Raw genomic sequence first — 17875 nt, 5'->3', positions numbered from 1 at the left:
GCTTTTATTTGGTTTTAATAATTAATATATAAAATATTATGAAGCACGCTGAAGAGAGAGAGAGAGAGAGAGATGGATAATGGCGAGGGTATTGGTTTTGTACCGTAGGTTTGGGAGCCGTTGGTGGACAAGTGTGCCGCCGGAACAATGTAAGGAAAGAGATGGTTAGCTGGGTTAAGTTGTTGAATGATTTGCTTTGTGTAATTTTTTAGAAGAAACTTGATATTAATGAAGAATGAATCGCGGGGGAAAAAATAGAACAGAAGAAAAAATCATCAGATTAGAATCATTTTCAAAATTAGAAGAGAAAATATCAGTGTGTTTGCCAATTCTAAATTTGGATTGGGCCTGAACAAGTTTTAGCTTAATTAGGCTAGAGTTTGTTGATGGGAATTGATCAGAAATAGAACTAGTTTATTTGCTAGAATTCGAACTAACGAAAATTAACTTAATTTTAGTCCAAATATTGTCAAACCAAAAACTAACTTTTAGACCGAGATTGTACCAACCAAAACTAATTTTGTGAAGTTGTCATACGCCCTAGGATTTTGGAAGAAGGATTTGAGACTCATAAAGAATAGATATGATACCAAATAATATTCGTAATGCTTAACCCGGGGAAATGTTTATGATTAAATTGTACCGGAGGAATATCTAAACAGCATCTGTCTTTTTCTGGTGTGTGAGAGTAATGCTTACGTGGATGGATATGAACTTTATGAGTGGCTATTGGAGTTGGCATTCAAAGGCCGAAATTGAGGATGAAAATGGATATGGAGAGTCCATTTTGCTAGCCCTGTCCAAATGGGCTTCAGGCCCGTACCTGGCCCAGACCCGGACCTGGCCCAGACCTGGCTTCGCAAGGCTCTGAAAAATCAGGCCGGCTAGGCTCCGGGCTGGGTCCCGACCCAGGTGGTGCCAACTTGGGCCCTGCCCGGCCCGGTTTTTAATTTTATATATAATATATATTTTTATATATAAGAGAGAGCAAGACTCCTATCAACTTAAGTTGATGTCCACCAAAGTTTGTAGCCACACATTTATTAATACTAGTATGGTGCACGTGCGTTGCACGTGTAAATACTTTTATGTTTATATGTAGCATTATAGTTTTTATTGCATTGATTACTTTTTTTTCTACTTGACATATACATGAAAGATGTCATAGATAATATATATATTATTTATGATATAAATAGATGTTATAGGATTATAAATAGCATCATAAAAACACTAATTTAGCATATAAAAAACCAGTATATTGACCAAAAAACCATAAATAAATGAAGTAACCGAAATTATTTAATTATATGTTCACTTAATGTAGCATAATCATATCTTCTTTAAGTTTGATATAAATAGACAGAAAGGAGCTCAATTTTAGCAGGATTCATCAACTTCAAAAGATGCATCTTTGTTAAACTGTAGAGAGCCATGGGGAATCGGGCTGCAGCAAGGCAATTTGATCTATAATGGCTAGAGTCCATGACCTGCAAACAGAACTGAATCGAGCATGATCAGACATCATAAACTTATGGATGATCAAACCTAACTATAAATGTTACATAAATGGGGAAATTACCTTTGAGATCAAAGATAGTCCGTTGCATTGTAAATAGTTAACAACTTTAATACACATCTTCGCTGCATATTAGAATATTGTGTTAGATAATAATTGTTTGAAAGTTAATTTGTACAAAATGTGCATCATAGAATGAAAAAATAATGAGTCATGATTTTGATGAGGTGATTTACCTTTGAGGCAATAATACTTCTGGATACATAATATTTTCCTCGTATGTTTTTGTTGTTCTTCTTGTTTGGTCAACTTTTACTAATACCTTAGTTGTTCTCATTGATATCCCCCTTGATAATGCAACATATAATTGACTATGTGAGAATACATGGTGTGGCAAAATAAACTCCAACATAAGGTATTGTTTGTCCCTGCGCTTTGTTTATTGTCATTGCAAAACATAGTCGGATTGGAAATTGTTTTCTACGAAATTGGAATGGATAACCCTCATTTTCAGCTGGAGATAATGGTATTCTCGGAATCATGACATTTTGACCAGAATGTTGACCAATTGTGATTTTAGCATGGATAACATTATATTCATATCCTCTACAGATCATTCACGTGCCATTGCACATTCCATTAGATGGATCAAGATTACGTAACAGCATGATCGGACAATTTCTTTTAAGAATCAATTTGTTAGGCGGGAGTCCATTCGGCATTAAGGTGTTCAAGAACTCTTCTTGGTAATAATTATTTGTGTCATCTACTGCTTCATCAAAGCTAAAGAATGTTTTAGCTTCACCAGGAAATAATGCAATTAATTTTTCATTAAGTCCATCAACATACTCATTTCTTGTTGAAAGAATAGCACGTTGTGTCATGTATTCAGCAGATGATGAATTTGCTTGTAATGATGGAAAGATAGCATCAATCAAAAATTTTTTAGAGTTTTCATCATTGTCATATTCTATTACCATTTCATGTGGAAGAAGTATCAAATTCTCATCTATTGTGGGTTCCTCTCCATTCCCCACGCGCAATAAGAACTCTCCAAATACTTGATCAGTTCTTGCTCTCATATTAATAGTGAGAGATAATTTCTCCATTTTTCCCACAGATATGATTTCACAAGACTTGCATTGACTGTTTCTGCTCTAGTGCCCCGTGGAACAATTGGTAGAACTTGACGAAAATCACCTCCAAACACGACTACTTTTCCACCAAAAATTCTTTTGTCACCCATTACATCCCTCAATGTTCTGTCAACCGTCTCAATCGCAAATCTTTTTGCCATAGGTGCTTCATCCCATATTATAAGTGATGCCAATCGTATCAATTTTGATGTTCCATCCTGCTTTGATATATTGCACATTGTAGTTTCATTAGCAGTAATTGGAATTTTGAATCGCGAATGTGCAGTTCGCCCTCCTGGCATTATTGCTGCAGCCACTCATGATGTCACTGTTGCTAATGCTATCATCTTTTTTGATCTTAGATTTGCAAGCAATGCACGATAAAGAAAAGTTTTACCTGTTCCTCCTGGACCATCCACAAAAAATATTCCAGATTTTTTTTTGTTGACTCTATCTAATATGATATCGAAGGCTTGTTTTTGCCTCGGGTTTAACTTTGATTGAGCATAAAAATCTTCAAATGGAATGTCTATCTCCCTTTCATCAATAATTTCTATCGGTAAAGTTTGACATTGGTCAACATCATCATGTATCAGTAATGGTAGATCATAATCTGCAATATGTTTAACATCATCATGTATCAGTAATGGTAGATCATAATCTGCAATATGTTTACCCATACTCTCAAGGAATAGACTAATGCTTTTTAATGTCCATGCAACACGAGCTGGTAGCATGTATTCATCTACTCCTCCCTTGAAATCTTCTGCCATCGCTTTAAAATGATCGTTCCATAATTTTCTTACATTTGATGGTTGGAAATAAACTAAAATAATGGCAAATAATCTTCGTAGTGCATAAGGCATTTGGAAGGTAGTGGCCTCAACTAAACAATCGGAAATACTATCATCAGCTTCTAGTAATCCTCTTTTTTGTGCAGCTTCCTTGAAGGACTTAGATGCAATACCATCAACTGTTAAAAGATATTCACATGAAGTAAGGTCACTCACATGATTTAACAATAGACATAAATAATATCTCTCTCCTTCTTTTGGGTTTGCAGCGTTTATACGACCAATGACAAGTTTGTGCTTCCGATCAGACCAAATCTTTGCTTGGTTATTCCACACGTAGTGTTCAGGAAATTCGACGTATAGAAATTGCCTTGCATTTTCAGTTGTTGTGCCTTTTGTGAAGAATTCAGTGAGCATAGTTTTTGATGATCTTTCTGAACCTATTACATCACGAAGATCTCGATGTTGCCAATAACAAATTGATTACTTATCTGGAAGATGTAACTGAAGACTAATGACTGGAGGAGTTGTTTCATTCATCTTGAATTCATACATTCTCCAAAATGCTTCTTGCGCTGACACCCACCGTCCATCTTGGAAATGTTTTATTTCATCAAACTTATTTTGCTCTTCGTTGTGTGCAAGGTAGATAGAGATCTTGTCGTGCCCTTTATATATATATTTATATAAATATTTGATCGCTTTTACACTTGAGCAAACCTCAACATTAATGTGGCAATTGAGCCTGTTAAGAAGATATGCCGATATCATATTTAGAGATTTTCTCACATAGTATATTTTTTGTTGAAATGTTCTCATAAATAATAAACTTTAAAGCTATTATGAAGATTGTACCTGGTAAGGAGATATGGCTATAAGGAACAACTCATTGGTTGTTCAACTCTGCTCGACGCACACATACTTTTCTACCATTATTCCTCCTCATGTAAATTGGATATGAATCTTTACCAACTATTGTCTTAGAGGAAAAAGGTCGTGGATAATGATGTCTACATTCTTGATTAACCATGCAAGGGCTGTCCATGCGGTGTTTTCCACAGGGACCATGCGTCATATGTTTGACAACCATTTCATGAAGTCTTGGATGAGTAGACACATCTGGGATTTCTGCTGAAATATATTTATTGAACTGGTCAGGAGTTAAGATTTTGCAATCTTCTTTCAATATAACCAAGATATGAGCATGTGGAAGCCCTCTTTTTTGAAATTCAATCACGTACACATGCGCTCCAACTCTTCCAAAGACATTCTTTTTGAATAGTTGATCTTTTAGGTCTTCAAGTTTTGAATGGAATACACACGATGTCAAATCAGGTCTGTCTTGAGCAACTTGTCCCATTAGAAGTTTGTCTTTTATTTCTTTCCAATCTGGATTACAAGTCATCGTAATAAAAATATCTGGTTTACCAAACCTCTGAACCAAAGCCATTGCATCCATATACCGACGCCGCATGTCTCTTGGTCCTCCAATGAAAGATGCGGGTAAGATAACCCTTTGCCCAACTTGATCACCTCGAGTTTCACCGGTGGTTAGACTATCCATTATTCCTTGATACACTTCAGCTCTTATTTCAGATTGTTTGTTCCGAAAGTAATCAAGTCTAGTTGTCTCAAGTTTGATATACATGTCTACTACAAATTGTTGTAACAATCTTCCAACAAGCAAAAACACAGATGGTTCTGATTCTCTTATTTGTAACTTGTAGCTATAATATTCTCTGCATGAAACATGAGATTGTTTTGGCATAGTGACACCTATATGGAAAAAGTTTATTAACATTTAATATATGAAGAAATATTATTGACCACAAATGTTAAAATAAGTATATTTATGAGTAATTTACATGTATGTTCTTGTTGTAATAATTCTTGTACCGATGAGAATCAAAATTTACTTGAATTATTGTTTTGTTTGGAGATGGAGCAATCAATTTTTTTGATATTTTGATGCCATCCGGATTCACCTTTCGGAAATAAAAGCGGGTATTGCAATGGATCATAGCAACCATAATAATGCTTCACATAATGTCTTTGACCAGAGTGTTCATGAATCACAATCTCCCTTTCAAATGGAATATTTGAATTATTCCCTTCAATCCATATGGCAGCAACTTCATTGGATGTTGGTGTATTATAGACCCGTTGATCAAGGTTGGTATTTGTAGCAATACAAACGCGGATATCTTTGAATGGTTCAAGATCTCTCAATGAACGAAGGAATATAGCATATTGAATTATCTTTCAAGATTTCTATCACCATTTTCATAACGTCCTCATCAATTATGTTATTTTACAATATTTTCATCCGATTATGAAGCTCATTATCACAATCATGAAAGTACAATTGGAAAAAAGCACGTTTATCTGTGTTTGGTATCAAACCCGGTTAATGGTGGTAAATTTGCCCTTGTGCTCAAAATGTATAAACACCGTTCGTCGATGATGCCAAACTTTTATCAATAGTAGCTCCAAATGAGGTGAATGAGAATAGACTATTGTATTTTCAGATATTTTTACGGAACTCTATTGCTTTTGTAGTGTTGGACGTGAACAATGAGTAAAGAGTTGGATGGACATGCGTTGAAGCCAATTTGATTCGTCCATTATCGCAACAAAATGTTGGCACTTCATGCTCAAATTTCTTTGCTCCATAATGAATAAAGTGCGGGACTACTTTCATTTGATGTAACTCTGAGCATGAAGGATTATAGAATATGTTTCCTATAAAATAAATTAAGCGATTAGTATTTAATTTTGTATACCATGAGTTTTATATAATTTTAGTGTGTTGAATATACCTTGAAATTGATATTCTGATTGCGTAGCACGAAGTAACAACTTGACTCGTCGTTTAGCGGGACTATGATGATCATTCGAGGCACTGAGACTTGATTCACTCCTATTTTCAATGGATCTATTTATATAAGAATTCCGCTCTTCTTGAGTGAGATTGGTATCGTAATCTTTGAAGTAATTATTCCGCTTTCGCTTTCTTGAGGTCTCTCCATCTGCAAATTTATATTAAAATTTATTGATAATTATATTTTAGAATTGAAGGAAACATTTTAGATATTAAGAACATAGTTCAAACCTCCATCAAAAGTCATCTCTAGTCTAGTCTGTTGAAATGAAACACATGCAAAAGCAATGGAATATAAGTAACTGTATGGAACAATTTATTCATAAATATATATATGCAGAATGAAGGAAATTTGGTCTGGCGATGAGCGAGAATTTTCAATAAGATTAGTCAGAAGTAGAATGCTAATGAAAATTTATAAAATCAAAATATTACTAAAAGCACAGGATTAAATTTTTTCACTAAGAATTATGAGAATCCGTAAAATCAATAAAAGTTACAAATTTAAACTGAAAATTGATCAAAGATCCACATGCAAAGAATAGTCAGTGAAGTAGTTACTTAATTACAATAAACAATGCCCTATATGAACATAGTGTTGCTCTGCCTTGAATTTATTTGTATTAGTCCTTGATCCATTTAGGTTCAAATATTAGCTGTGCGGTCTTTCTCTTCTTTCTCCATATCTTTCCAAATCTTGATGAATTTTTGGATATTGACATTATTTTGGATTGTATAAATTTTACAACCACATTGTTTCATTGATTATTTTTGTTTGTTGTGCAAATAGTATATATAGATTATCTTTTATAATTATATAGTTATACTATGGATTCCTGACAGTGCTGGTTGCTTTTTAATGCAAATTTTAGAGTGAAAATTCACTAATTGAGTAGAGGACTTAAGATTATTTTAGTTGTTCTCATTAGCTTGTTAATCAATATTGTTTCTTCATATTGTTTACTTGGAATATTCAGATTTATATTGGATGTTCACTGATGATGGTTGATTAATAGTTTGTTGTGATTCATAAAAAAATTGTGTGCATGTGTAAAGTGTTCTTAATATGTTAATAAATAATAGTATCATATTTTGACTTGGTATTTCTCACAATGTGAAGTTATTTTGTTGTATCTATGGAAATTAGATATCAATAAAATATGAAAATTACATGAAATAATTACATTTTCATATTACTGTGATGAAGAGGTGATACGAATTTTACATATTGCATTGTGCTGTATATATGCTAAGTTAGCTATCAAATTATGGTATGGAATGTACAAAGCACGTGTACCTATTTCAAAAATATTATGATGTGGATATAGCTACAAAAATAGATAGAAACTCCCGAAATAAAAATAGAAATATTGCAACAAACAAATACCTTCTTTTCACAAAAGTGGAATGCTTGCTCCTGTGCCTCTACCAGGTTCTCTTCAAGCTAAAAAATAAATATTATTGGCTTCTCATACTTAGCATTAGACTTCTCGAATAAATATATACTTCTTAAAATAACATAACTAACTTTGGAGAAGATATATTAATAAATTTTTTTTCTAATAGAGAGAAGAGATATTAAGGGTATGGGAGGTTTATAGTTTGGATGAGTGGTTGAACAATTTTCTGGAGAGAAGGTGAGTGGGATTTATACAGATATGAAAGCAATTCAAATATTTTGAGGATATTTACTTAAATATTTGGAATAAATTTTAATTTAAGAAATGTGTTTCATTAGGTAAGAAATTTTGGTAATCGACCTAATCAGGATAAAGTTGTTGTATTTAGTAATAATTAACTTGTAGCCAATATTTAGCATTATTGAAACGTTTTTGCTCTCCCTATTTATTCTTATTTGTTAACAATTCAAAATAAATCTAATTAAAATGGATATTTATTTAAAGATTTGGAATCAATTTTAATTTAAGAATTGTGTTTCATTAGGTAAGAAATTTTGGTGATTGACCTAATCAGGATAAAGTTGTTGTATTTAGTAATAATTAAGTTACTATTAAATAACTTTTGGTTAGACTATAAGATATTGACAATTATTATTATGATGATGGTTTAATGATGGTGATAACCATAATAGGAAATAAGTAAAGAAAAAAATAAAAAATAACAAAATAAATACGAGTTCTAGTTTTTTACCACATAGTTCCAAGCTAAAACTTGGAATAATTTGAGAGACTAGAACTCTCATTTTTGTATAGAAAAATAAAAAAAGTGGGATAATTTTGTACAATTATCCCAATTCTAGTTTTGTTAAAGTTCTGCTTGACTAACACTGTAAAATTTTATTCTAGTTTTAGTTCTATGTGACTAACACCTTAAAATTTTGTTCTAGATTTAGTTCTATGTGACTAACACCTTAAAATTTTATCCCACTGATTATCACAGTTCTAATTTTAAGTTCTAGGTGACTAACACTCTCATAGAACCGTTTTTTCTCCCCCTATTTATTCCTAATTATCATAAATATGAAAATAATAATTATGAAGTAACAGAATTATCATATCATAAATGGAAAAATAATTCGTAGTAATAATGACTTGACTTATAACTTAATTATGTAGTAATAATGACTTGCCAAATAATTATTAAGTAATGGAATTATCATTAATGGAAAAAATAGATGAGGTAAGTTCGTTACTTCATAATTATTTGGCAAATTGTATCATTCCGTTACTTCATAATAATTCATAATTATTTATAAATGAGGTAAGTCATTACCGTTACTTCATAATAATTCATAAATGAGGTAAGTCATTGTTACTTAATAATTATTTGCTAGCCAAATCTTACCAAATAGGAATAAATAGGGAGAGAAAAAATGTTTTGTATAGTTGGCCAATTGTAGAAACATTTTGTAAAGAAATTGTATAGTTCTTTTCAAAAAAGAAAAAAAAGAAATTGTATAGTTTTGCCAAATATTTATTTAAAGATTTGGAATCAATTTTAATTTAAGAATTTTGTTTCATTAGGTAAGAAATTTTGGTGATTGACCTAATCAGGATAAAGTTGTTGTATTTAGTAATAATTAAACCTCTATATATTTAGCATCATTGAACCGTTTTTTCTCCCCCTATTTATTCCTAATTATCATAGATATGAAAAATAATTATGAAGTAACGGAATTATCATATCATAAATGAAAAAATAATTTGCCAATTGTAGAATGGTTTAGCAAATCCAAAAACGTTTTGCTCTCCCTATTTATTTTTATTTGGTAAGACTTAACTTATAACTTAATTATGTAGTAATAATGACTTGCCAAATAATTATTAAGTAATGGAATTATCATTAATGGAAAAAATAGATGAGGTAAGTCCGTGTGTTTGCAAATCGGTGCATGCATGTATTTTTAATATAATTTTACTCATGGTTCGCATTCATTCTTTTAATTGGCAAAACTATTTGCCTTTCTTGAAAATTTTCTTTAATCATGATGACATTAATTCTAAAAGGAAGAGTGACGAATCTCTGTGTAAATCCTTCACTTGAATCATCCCTTAGTACACAAATCGTAATCCTAAAAGTTTAAAACATATTTAATAAATAAAAAAATAGAAATTACTTGACTTATAACTTCCGTATTTGTGTGCATAGCATGTTTTATTTATCTGTTCTATGATTTGAGTATGTGCTATGTCCATTTATATGTTTCTTATTAACGAATCTTTGTTTAAGCTCTATTGGGTCCAATAATCAGTCAGCATGTTTGATCGTGCTATAGTAAAACTTTATATTTATATCGCATTAGACATCTGATGTAATGATCTATATATAAGAAAATAATTGATGTGTGCGCCGATCCTTATTCGAGAAGGTACTTTTTGTAGGAAATAATTGTTCAAAGAGAAATCAAGAGCTAAGAATTAAAAGGTTAATTATTAAAATAGAACGGTTAACCATATAAAATTAAAACTAATTATTAAAGATGACAAAAAGAGTGATCACATTACAGCTAAAGAACGAAATAACATTATAACGAAAAAAATACAAATCTCAGCTGCTTGAAGTACTTGGTTCCATTTTCATTTTCTTCTTCAGCATTTCACTCTTGAGTCCAAATAGTCGTTTTCTGGCGTCAATAACTTTGTTTCTGCCAGTTTCTTCAGTTTCCACAGTAGGAGGTTGTATTTCTTCTACTTTTCGAACCTCCTGCGCAATTATACATCTTGCTTTTCTATTGGATTCTTCTTTCTCATTTATCTTCACAAGGAAAACATATTCCTTTTCTAAGCATGGTTTCATTTTCTGGTAACATTTAGAAGATTCATCCTCAAACATCTCTACATATGCAATAGTGTAAGTCAATTGTTGCTGCCACCGAAAGCAAGGGGGGCAGCCAATCTTGACAAAAATGTAAAAGCCACCGAAAGGAGTGAACCGCGGGCCCCAGCGCAAAGAAAAAAATGTAGGCGGGCCCCATCGCGGGCCCCACCACTAATAAATTATTAGTGCATAGTGTTTTTCCAAACACTATAAATAAGCCCCCAAACTCTTAAGGAAAACTCATCCCAAAAACAACTCCTCTTATAGAAGAGCAAGAGAGAGAAAAGAGAGGCTTAGAGAAAAGTCTTTGTGAGAGAAAATTGTGAGCAATTTTCAGAGTGAGATTGAGTTGTGAGAAAATTAAGAGTGTTGTAAAATTTCTCTTCATAGTGAAAGATCTGCAGCAGCCCGTGGACGTAGGCAATTTTGTGCCGAACCACGTAAATCTTGTGTGTCCCCCATTTTGCGCATTTTATTTTTCGCTCTCTCTTAAATCTGGCACTAGGGGAATTGGGGCAATTTCCCAACAACTGGTATCAGAGCTCTGGTTGTGACGTCTGTCAAATTTCTGCAATGTTACTATTCATGTGAATAGTAAATTTTGTGAATAGTAGAATTTTGCCGGGGGTACTGACTTGTCGGCAAAGGTGTCTTAATACACGGTGGTTCGCAGAAATTGTCAGAAACGGTCTAGAGGAAGTCAGATTCGAGTGGGAGCGATGACTGCAGACGAAGGGAAGGTAAAAATTGAGAAGTTCGATGGTGCGGACTTCGGCTTTTGGAAGATGCAGATTGAAGACTATCTGTACCAGAAGAAGCTGTATCAACCTCTCTCGGGAAAGAAGCCAGATGATATGAAGGATGAAGAGTGGGCTCTCCTCGACAGACAAGCCCTTGGAGTTATCCGATTGACGCTATCCCGCAACGTTGCCTTCAACATAGCAAAGGAAAAGACCACGGCGGGTCTTATGGCGGCTCTCTGCAGCATGTACGAGAAGCCCTCTGCCTCAAACAAAGTTCACTTGATGAGGCGGCTGTTCAATTTGCGAATGACGGAAGGCGCATCGACAGCTCAACATCTCAATGAACTCAACATAGTGATAACCCAGTTGAGTTCAGTTGGGATTGAATTTGATGAAGAAGTACGAGCATTGATACTTCTTTCCTCTCTACCAGAAAGCTGGAACGCTACAGTCACGGCTGTGAGTAGCTCATCGGGAAACAACAAGTTGAAGTTCGATGACGTTCGTGATCTGGTTCTTAGTGAAGAGATCCGACGGAGAGAATCGGGTGAAGCTTCAACCTCCTCAGCTTTACACGCAGAGTCTAGGGGAAGAACTTTAGAAAGAAGTTCAAATCACGGCAGATCAAAATCTAGAAGGAGCAAATCTAGATCAGGAAAGAAAGACTTCAAGTGCTACAATTGTGACAAGAAGGGTCATTTCAAGAGGGAGTGCCGGGCACTGAAGAAAAACACCGGCGCACAAGAGTCTGCCAACGTAACCGAGGAAGGAGGTGATGCTATGATTCTAAGCGTCAACAGTCCGATTGAATCATGGATTCTTGATTCAGGAGCATCATTCCATTCCACCCCATGCCGAGAAATCATGGAGAACTACGTCAGCGGTGATTTCGGAAAGGTACATCTAGCAAATGATGAAACCTTAAAGATTGTTGGCAAGGGAGATATCCAATTAAAATTGCCAAATCAGACCACATGGAAGCTGCAAGGAGTGAGACATATTCCTGGCCTTAGAAGAAATTTGATCTCTGTGGGACAGCTTGATGGAGAGGGTTATTGTACAACCTTCTCGGGTCATGAATGGAAGATTACCAAAGGAGCACTCATCATTGCTCGAGGTAAGAAAAGTGGTACTCTCTATATAACCTCTAACTTAGAGAATATCATTCCAATAACAGATGCAGATGAAAAATCAAACCTATGGCACCAAAGGCTTGGCCATATGAGCGAGAAAGGGATGAAGACACTTCTGTCAAAAGGGAAGCTGCCGGATCTGAAGAATGTAGATGTCGGCCTCTGCGAGGATTGTATCTTTGGCAAACAGAAGAAAGTCAGTTTTGCAAAGATTGGCAAGACACCCAAGACAGAAAGGGTAGAATTGATTCATACCGACGTATGGGGACCATCTCCAGTTTCATCTCTTGCAGGCTCACTGTACTATGTCACCTTCATTGATGATTCTACAAGAAAGGTGTGGGTCTATTTTCTGAAGAAGAAATCAGAAGTCTTTGATACCTTCAGAAAATGGAAGACCATGGTGGAAAATGAAACTGGTTTGAAGATAAAGAAGTTGAGGTCAGACAATGGAGGAGAGTACAAAGACAGTAGATTCAAAGAGTTTTGCGCAAACAGCGGGATCAAGATGGAGAAAACAGTTCCCATGACACCGCAGCAGAATGGCGTAGCGGAGCGCATGAACAGAACTTTGAATGAACGTGCCAGAAGCATGAGGTTACATGCCGGCTTGCCCAAGTTCCTATGGGCTGAAGCTATCAATACCGCAGCCTATCTAATCAACCGCGGACCCTCAGTTCCCTTGGATGGTGGAATACCGGAAGAAGCTTGGAGCAAAAAAGAGGTAAACCTTTCACATTTAAGAATCTTTGGTTGTATCTCTTATGTACACATAGATTCTGCTGAAAGAAGTAAACTTGATGCCAAATCTAACAAATGTGTTTTTGTTGGTTATGGTGGTGATGAGTTTGATTACCGATTTTGGGATTATGAAAATCGGAAGATCATCAGAAGCAGAGATGCCATATTCAATGAGAATGTGATGTACAAAGACAGATCAACTGCAGAATCAAGTAGCTCCAGTACAAAAGCTGAAACAAAGGAATTTGCTGAATTTGAGGAGATTTCTGAAAAAGATGTTCAGACTAGCCCTGAAGCAGTTCAAGAAGAACCAAGCACGCCAGAAATGAGACGCTCCTCCAGAATTCCTAAGCCAACCTAGCGTTATTCGCCTTCTTTGCACTACTTGTTGCTGACTGACAGCAGTGAACCGGAGTGTTATGACGAAGCAATACAGGTGAAGGATTCAGTCAAGTGGGAGTCTGCTATGCAAGATGAGATGGAATCACTCATGTCAAATCAGACGTGAGACTTAGCTGAATTACCACAAGGTAAGAAAGCTCTTCATAACAAATGGATATACAGGATCAAAGAAGAGCATGATGGGAACAAGCGCTACAAGGCAAGATTGGTTGTCAAAGGCTTTCAGCAAAAGGAAGGTATCGACTACAATGAAATTTTTTCTCCGGTTGTGAAACTAACTACAATCAGATTAGTGTTGAAAATTGTAGCTGCTGAGAATTTACATCTTGAGCAGTTAGATGTAAAAACAGCTTTCCTTCATGGTGATTTGGAGGAGGAGATTTATATGAAGCAACCAGAAGGCTTCATAAAGACAGGCAAGGATCAGATCTGCAAGAGATTATAAATTTGAAGCAGAAATTGTCAAAGCAGTTCGCGATGAAAGATCTTGGTGCTGCAAAGTAGATTCTTGGAATGAGGATCAAGAGAGACACGAAGTCTAGGACCTTGATGTTATCACAGGCTGAGTACATCAACAAAGTACTCTCCAGGTTCAACATGCAAGATGCGAAACCAGTGGGTACACCTTTAGGTGTTCATTTCAGATTTTCTAAAGAACAGTCACCGAAGACAGAAGAAGAGCGTGCACACATGGCGAAGGTCCCGTACGCCTCAGCAATTGGAAGTCTGATGTATGCCATGGTTTGTACAAGACCAGATATTGCTCAAGCAGTGGGAGCTGTTAGCAGGTACATGAATGATCCGGGCAAGGTACACTGGGAAGCAGTCAAATGGATCCTCAGATATCTACGGGGCACTACAGGTAAAGTACTTTGTTTCAAATGTGGAGATACAATACTAACAGGCTATGTGGATGCTGATTTAGCAGGAAATGTTGACCACAGAAAGAGCACTACAGGGTATGTCTATACTCTAGGAGGTACTGCAGTGAGTTGGGTTTCTCAACTGCAGAAGATAGTTGCTCTCTCCACAACTGAAGCAGAATATGTCGCTGTTACAGAAGCCAGCAAAGAAATGGTTTGGCTTCAAAGTTTCTTGGATGAGTTAGGCAAGAAACAAGAAGACAACGTCTTATATTGCGACAGTCAAAGTGCTATTCATCTAGCGAAGAATCCGTCTTTTCATTCCAGAATGAAGCACATACAGATGCGATATCATTTCATCCGGTCACTTTTGGAAGATGAAATTTTGAAGCTTGAAAAGATCAGTGGAGCACAAAATCCGACAGACATGCTGACAAAGACGGTGACTACTGACAAACTGAAGCTGTGTTCAGCTTTAGTTAATTTGCAATAATAACAAAACCGGGGAAGAGCTGTTGTATAGATCGAGATGTGAAGACAGATTAAAATCAGTCTTCAAGTGGGAGGTTGTTAGTCAATTGTTGCTGCCACCGAAAGCAAGGGGGCAGCCAATTTTGACAAAAATGTAAAAGCCACTGAAAGGAGTGAACCGTGGGCCCCAGAGCAAAGAAAAAAATGTAGGCGGGCCCCATCGCGGGCCCACCACTAATAAATTATTAGTACATAGTGTTTTTCCAAACACTATAAATAGGCCCCCAAACTCTCAAGGAAAACTCATCCCAAAAACAACTCCTCTTATAGAAGAGCAAGAGAGAGAAAAGAGAGGCTTAGAGAAAAGTCTTTGTGAGAGAAAATTGTGAGCAATTTTCAGAGTGAGATTGAGTTGTGAGAAAATTAAGAGTGTTGTAAAATTTCTCTTCATAGTGAAAGATCTGCAGCAGCCCGTGGACGTAGGCAATTTTGTGCCGAACCACGTAAATCTTGCGTGCCCCCCATTTTGCGCATTTTATTTTTCGCTCTCTCTCTTAAATCTGGCACTAGGGGAATTGGGGTAATTTCCCAACAAATAGCTGTGCAACCAATCAAAATTTCTGCTTCGTCAAATAAAGTTACATATGCTGTATTTGTTCCATCATTCACCTCTAGTCGCAAATTATACCTGGAATAATTTTTTGCATAAGAAAGCATACATACATATTAACAATAATCTAATAATAAGTGTATATTATCCAACCTGATTGTCCAATCTGAATGTCCATTTTTACAGTTTGTACAATTTGTTGTGCTGCCATTAATCTCATGCACTGCCTTTTTGTATTTTATACAGGCACTAAAAAATGGTTCTTCCGCATTGATTATTGTTATAATTTTTGCCACAAATGAGCAAAACATACTCTGAAGAGAAGTCAAATAACATAAAAACTTAGATGATTAATTAAATTAAATTTCATTATTACTAAATTTAACATATAGAAGTCAAATAACATAAAAACTTAGATGATTAATTAAATTAAATTTCATTATTACTAAATTTAACATATCTTAAACAATTGAGGCGAAGTATTGATAACATCAGTCAGCTTGACCCTATTTGCTTGAGTAATCCTTTTTGTTGGTGTCAACAATACACTTTTACTGCTTTCACTGTTTGACTTTCTAAGCCTAAAATTTATGAGAAGTAAGAGTTAAATTTAATGAACAATTTAATTTAATAAATGTTTTTTTATATATGCCCCTTTAATTATAGATATGTTGAAACTTACACCACAAGTAGTTATATTTCTAATTTGAAAAGTTTAATGACAGAATTTACATTATATTACTGTTTATATATTTTTTAAGAAATAAATGACCCAAATAATCAATGTCAATGACAAAAAAATATCAATGGCCAAAAAAATATTAAAAAAACTTGAGAAATTTTGATTTAATATTTTTGTATATGTCGGACTCGCCAACAAAAACCATACATAGGACGTGCAACTACACCATATTGATTATTTATTGGCAATTGATCTATTCACTGATCATGAATTTTTTTTTCCAACTTACCAGTCTATCATTTCTCTACATTGTGGAATTTCAGCAAGATTCATGAGCACCAGAGTTGATGAATTTGTAGATAAATGAAACTCGCCTAAAAATAAAACAAACTTGAAATTAAAATATTTTCACATTATTTTAAAACCATGCTTGTCGTTATTTTTTTTACCTAAATAACGTCTACCAATTACGCTTAGCAATGCAGGCTTGTCGTTATTTTTTTTACCTAAATAACGTCTACCAATTACGCTTAGCAATGCAACAACGGGTTTCACATCTTTCAAATTCTCCAAAGACAAGCAATGCAACAACGGGTTTCACATCTTTCAAATTCTCCAAAGACGATCCTTCAATCTCCGCTAAATCATCCCATAGTGTCACCGAAATTTGATCAAATTTAAATTTTTAAAAAAACATTAGTTTTCTTACCAATAATCAGTACATAATAATAACCAATAATATTAAATTCTTATTCTTTATTCATAATTATAACCTCCCTTCTTTTGGATTTGGGATTGGTAAAAATTGGTTTCACAGTTGTTACGAATCCAACAACATCTGCAATAGATAAATTTTAGTGATTATTAATATGAATTATTTTTCGCATAATATTTTAAAAAAAAACTTACCAAAAGGCATTATTCCATCATCAAAAGCATAAGCATCTTTAAATGAAAGGAATGTTGATTTCAACGTTTCCAATGATACAAATTTTTTTGTTTCTCGAATGATTGTCTTTGTTGTGAGTGCCAACTCCTTTTCTGGATTAATTGTTGGATATTTCAAATTTGGAGGCTTTACTTCTCCATTGGTTATAGTATACGTCTCTCCCTTTATCAATAAACCGCTGAACTTTTCTATCAGCTTATTAAATAAAATTGCTTGGATAAGTGTTCCCTGCAAAATACACAATGTAGAATAAATTACGTAATCATGGTAATATGATAATTAAATGAAATAATAACAATATGAAATTCGTATCACCTCTTCATCAATTAGAATTAGCTTTTGTTTATTCCATTCTCCATTCTTAAAGGAGTCTATAGTATTACGTAAGACACGAACATTTATACTTCATTGTTTTTGATAAATTTTTAACTTTCGGATCGCGATGTTGGCTTGATCATTAGTTCCATCTTGATCAGATGACAGGCTTCACGAAAAAAAATATAATTTATAGAGATAATTCGGAGCTTATACCTTACAAAAAAAACATGATTTTACTAACCTTTTTGAATCACATAGTGTTGCTTTCATCTCTATTTTTTTGGTAGGATTTGATAAGATTTGGTAAGATGGAAGTTGAGTATGGAGTATATTTATATGAGATAGAAGAGATAAA

The 17875-nt window shown here is 34.5% G+C and overlaps 2 protein-coding genes across 2 annotated transcripts in view; both read right to left on the bottom strand.

Moving 5' to 3' along the window:
• LOC109829734 (protein RETICULATA-RELATED 6, chloroplastic) overlaps positions 1 to 2601 on the bottom strand; it is a 10527-nt gene extending 7926 nt beyond the window's left edge. The window contains exon 1 of the mRNA XM_020396773.1: positions 2145 to 2601. Within this exon, the coding sequence (XP_020252362.1) occupies positions 2145 to 2601 (457 nt within the window). The remainder of the gene's footprint in view (positions 1 to 2144) is intronic.
• Positions 2598 to 10623, bottom strand: LOC109829733. The gene is made up of 5 exons (XM_020396772.1): positions 10356 to 10623; positions 5435 to 5671; positions 4380 to 5225; positions 3053 to 3889; positions 2598 to 2962 (listed from the first exon to the last, which is right to left on the bottom strand). Exons 1-5 carry the CDS (start codon positions 10621 to 10623, stop codon positions 2598 to 2600), a joined length of 2553 nt encoding a protein of 850 aa, XP_020252361.1.

The sequence above is a fragment of the Asparagus officinalis genome, chromosome 2 (genome assembly GCF_001876935.1).
Source record: "Asparagus officinalis chromosome 2, Aspof.V1, whole genome shotgun sequence".
Classification (NCBI taxonomy): domain Eukaryota; kingdom Viridiplantae; phylum Streptophyta; class Magnoliopsida; order Asparagales; family Asparagaceae; genus Asparagus; species Asparagus officinalis.
Note: the sequence above shows the minus strand (reverse complement) of the source record. Positions and strands in the feature narration are given on the sequence as shown.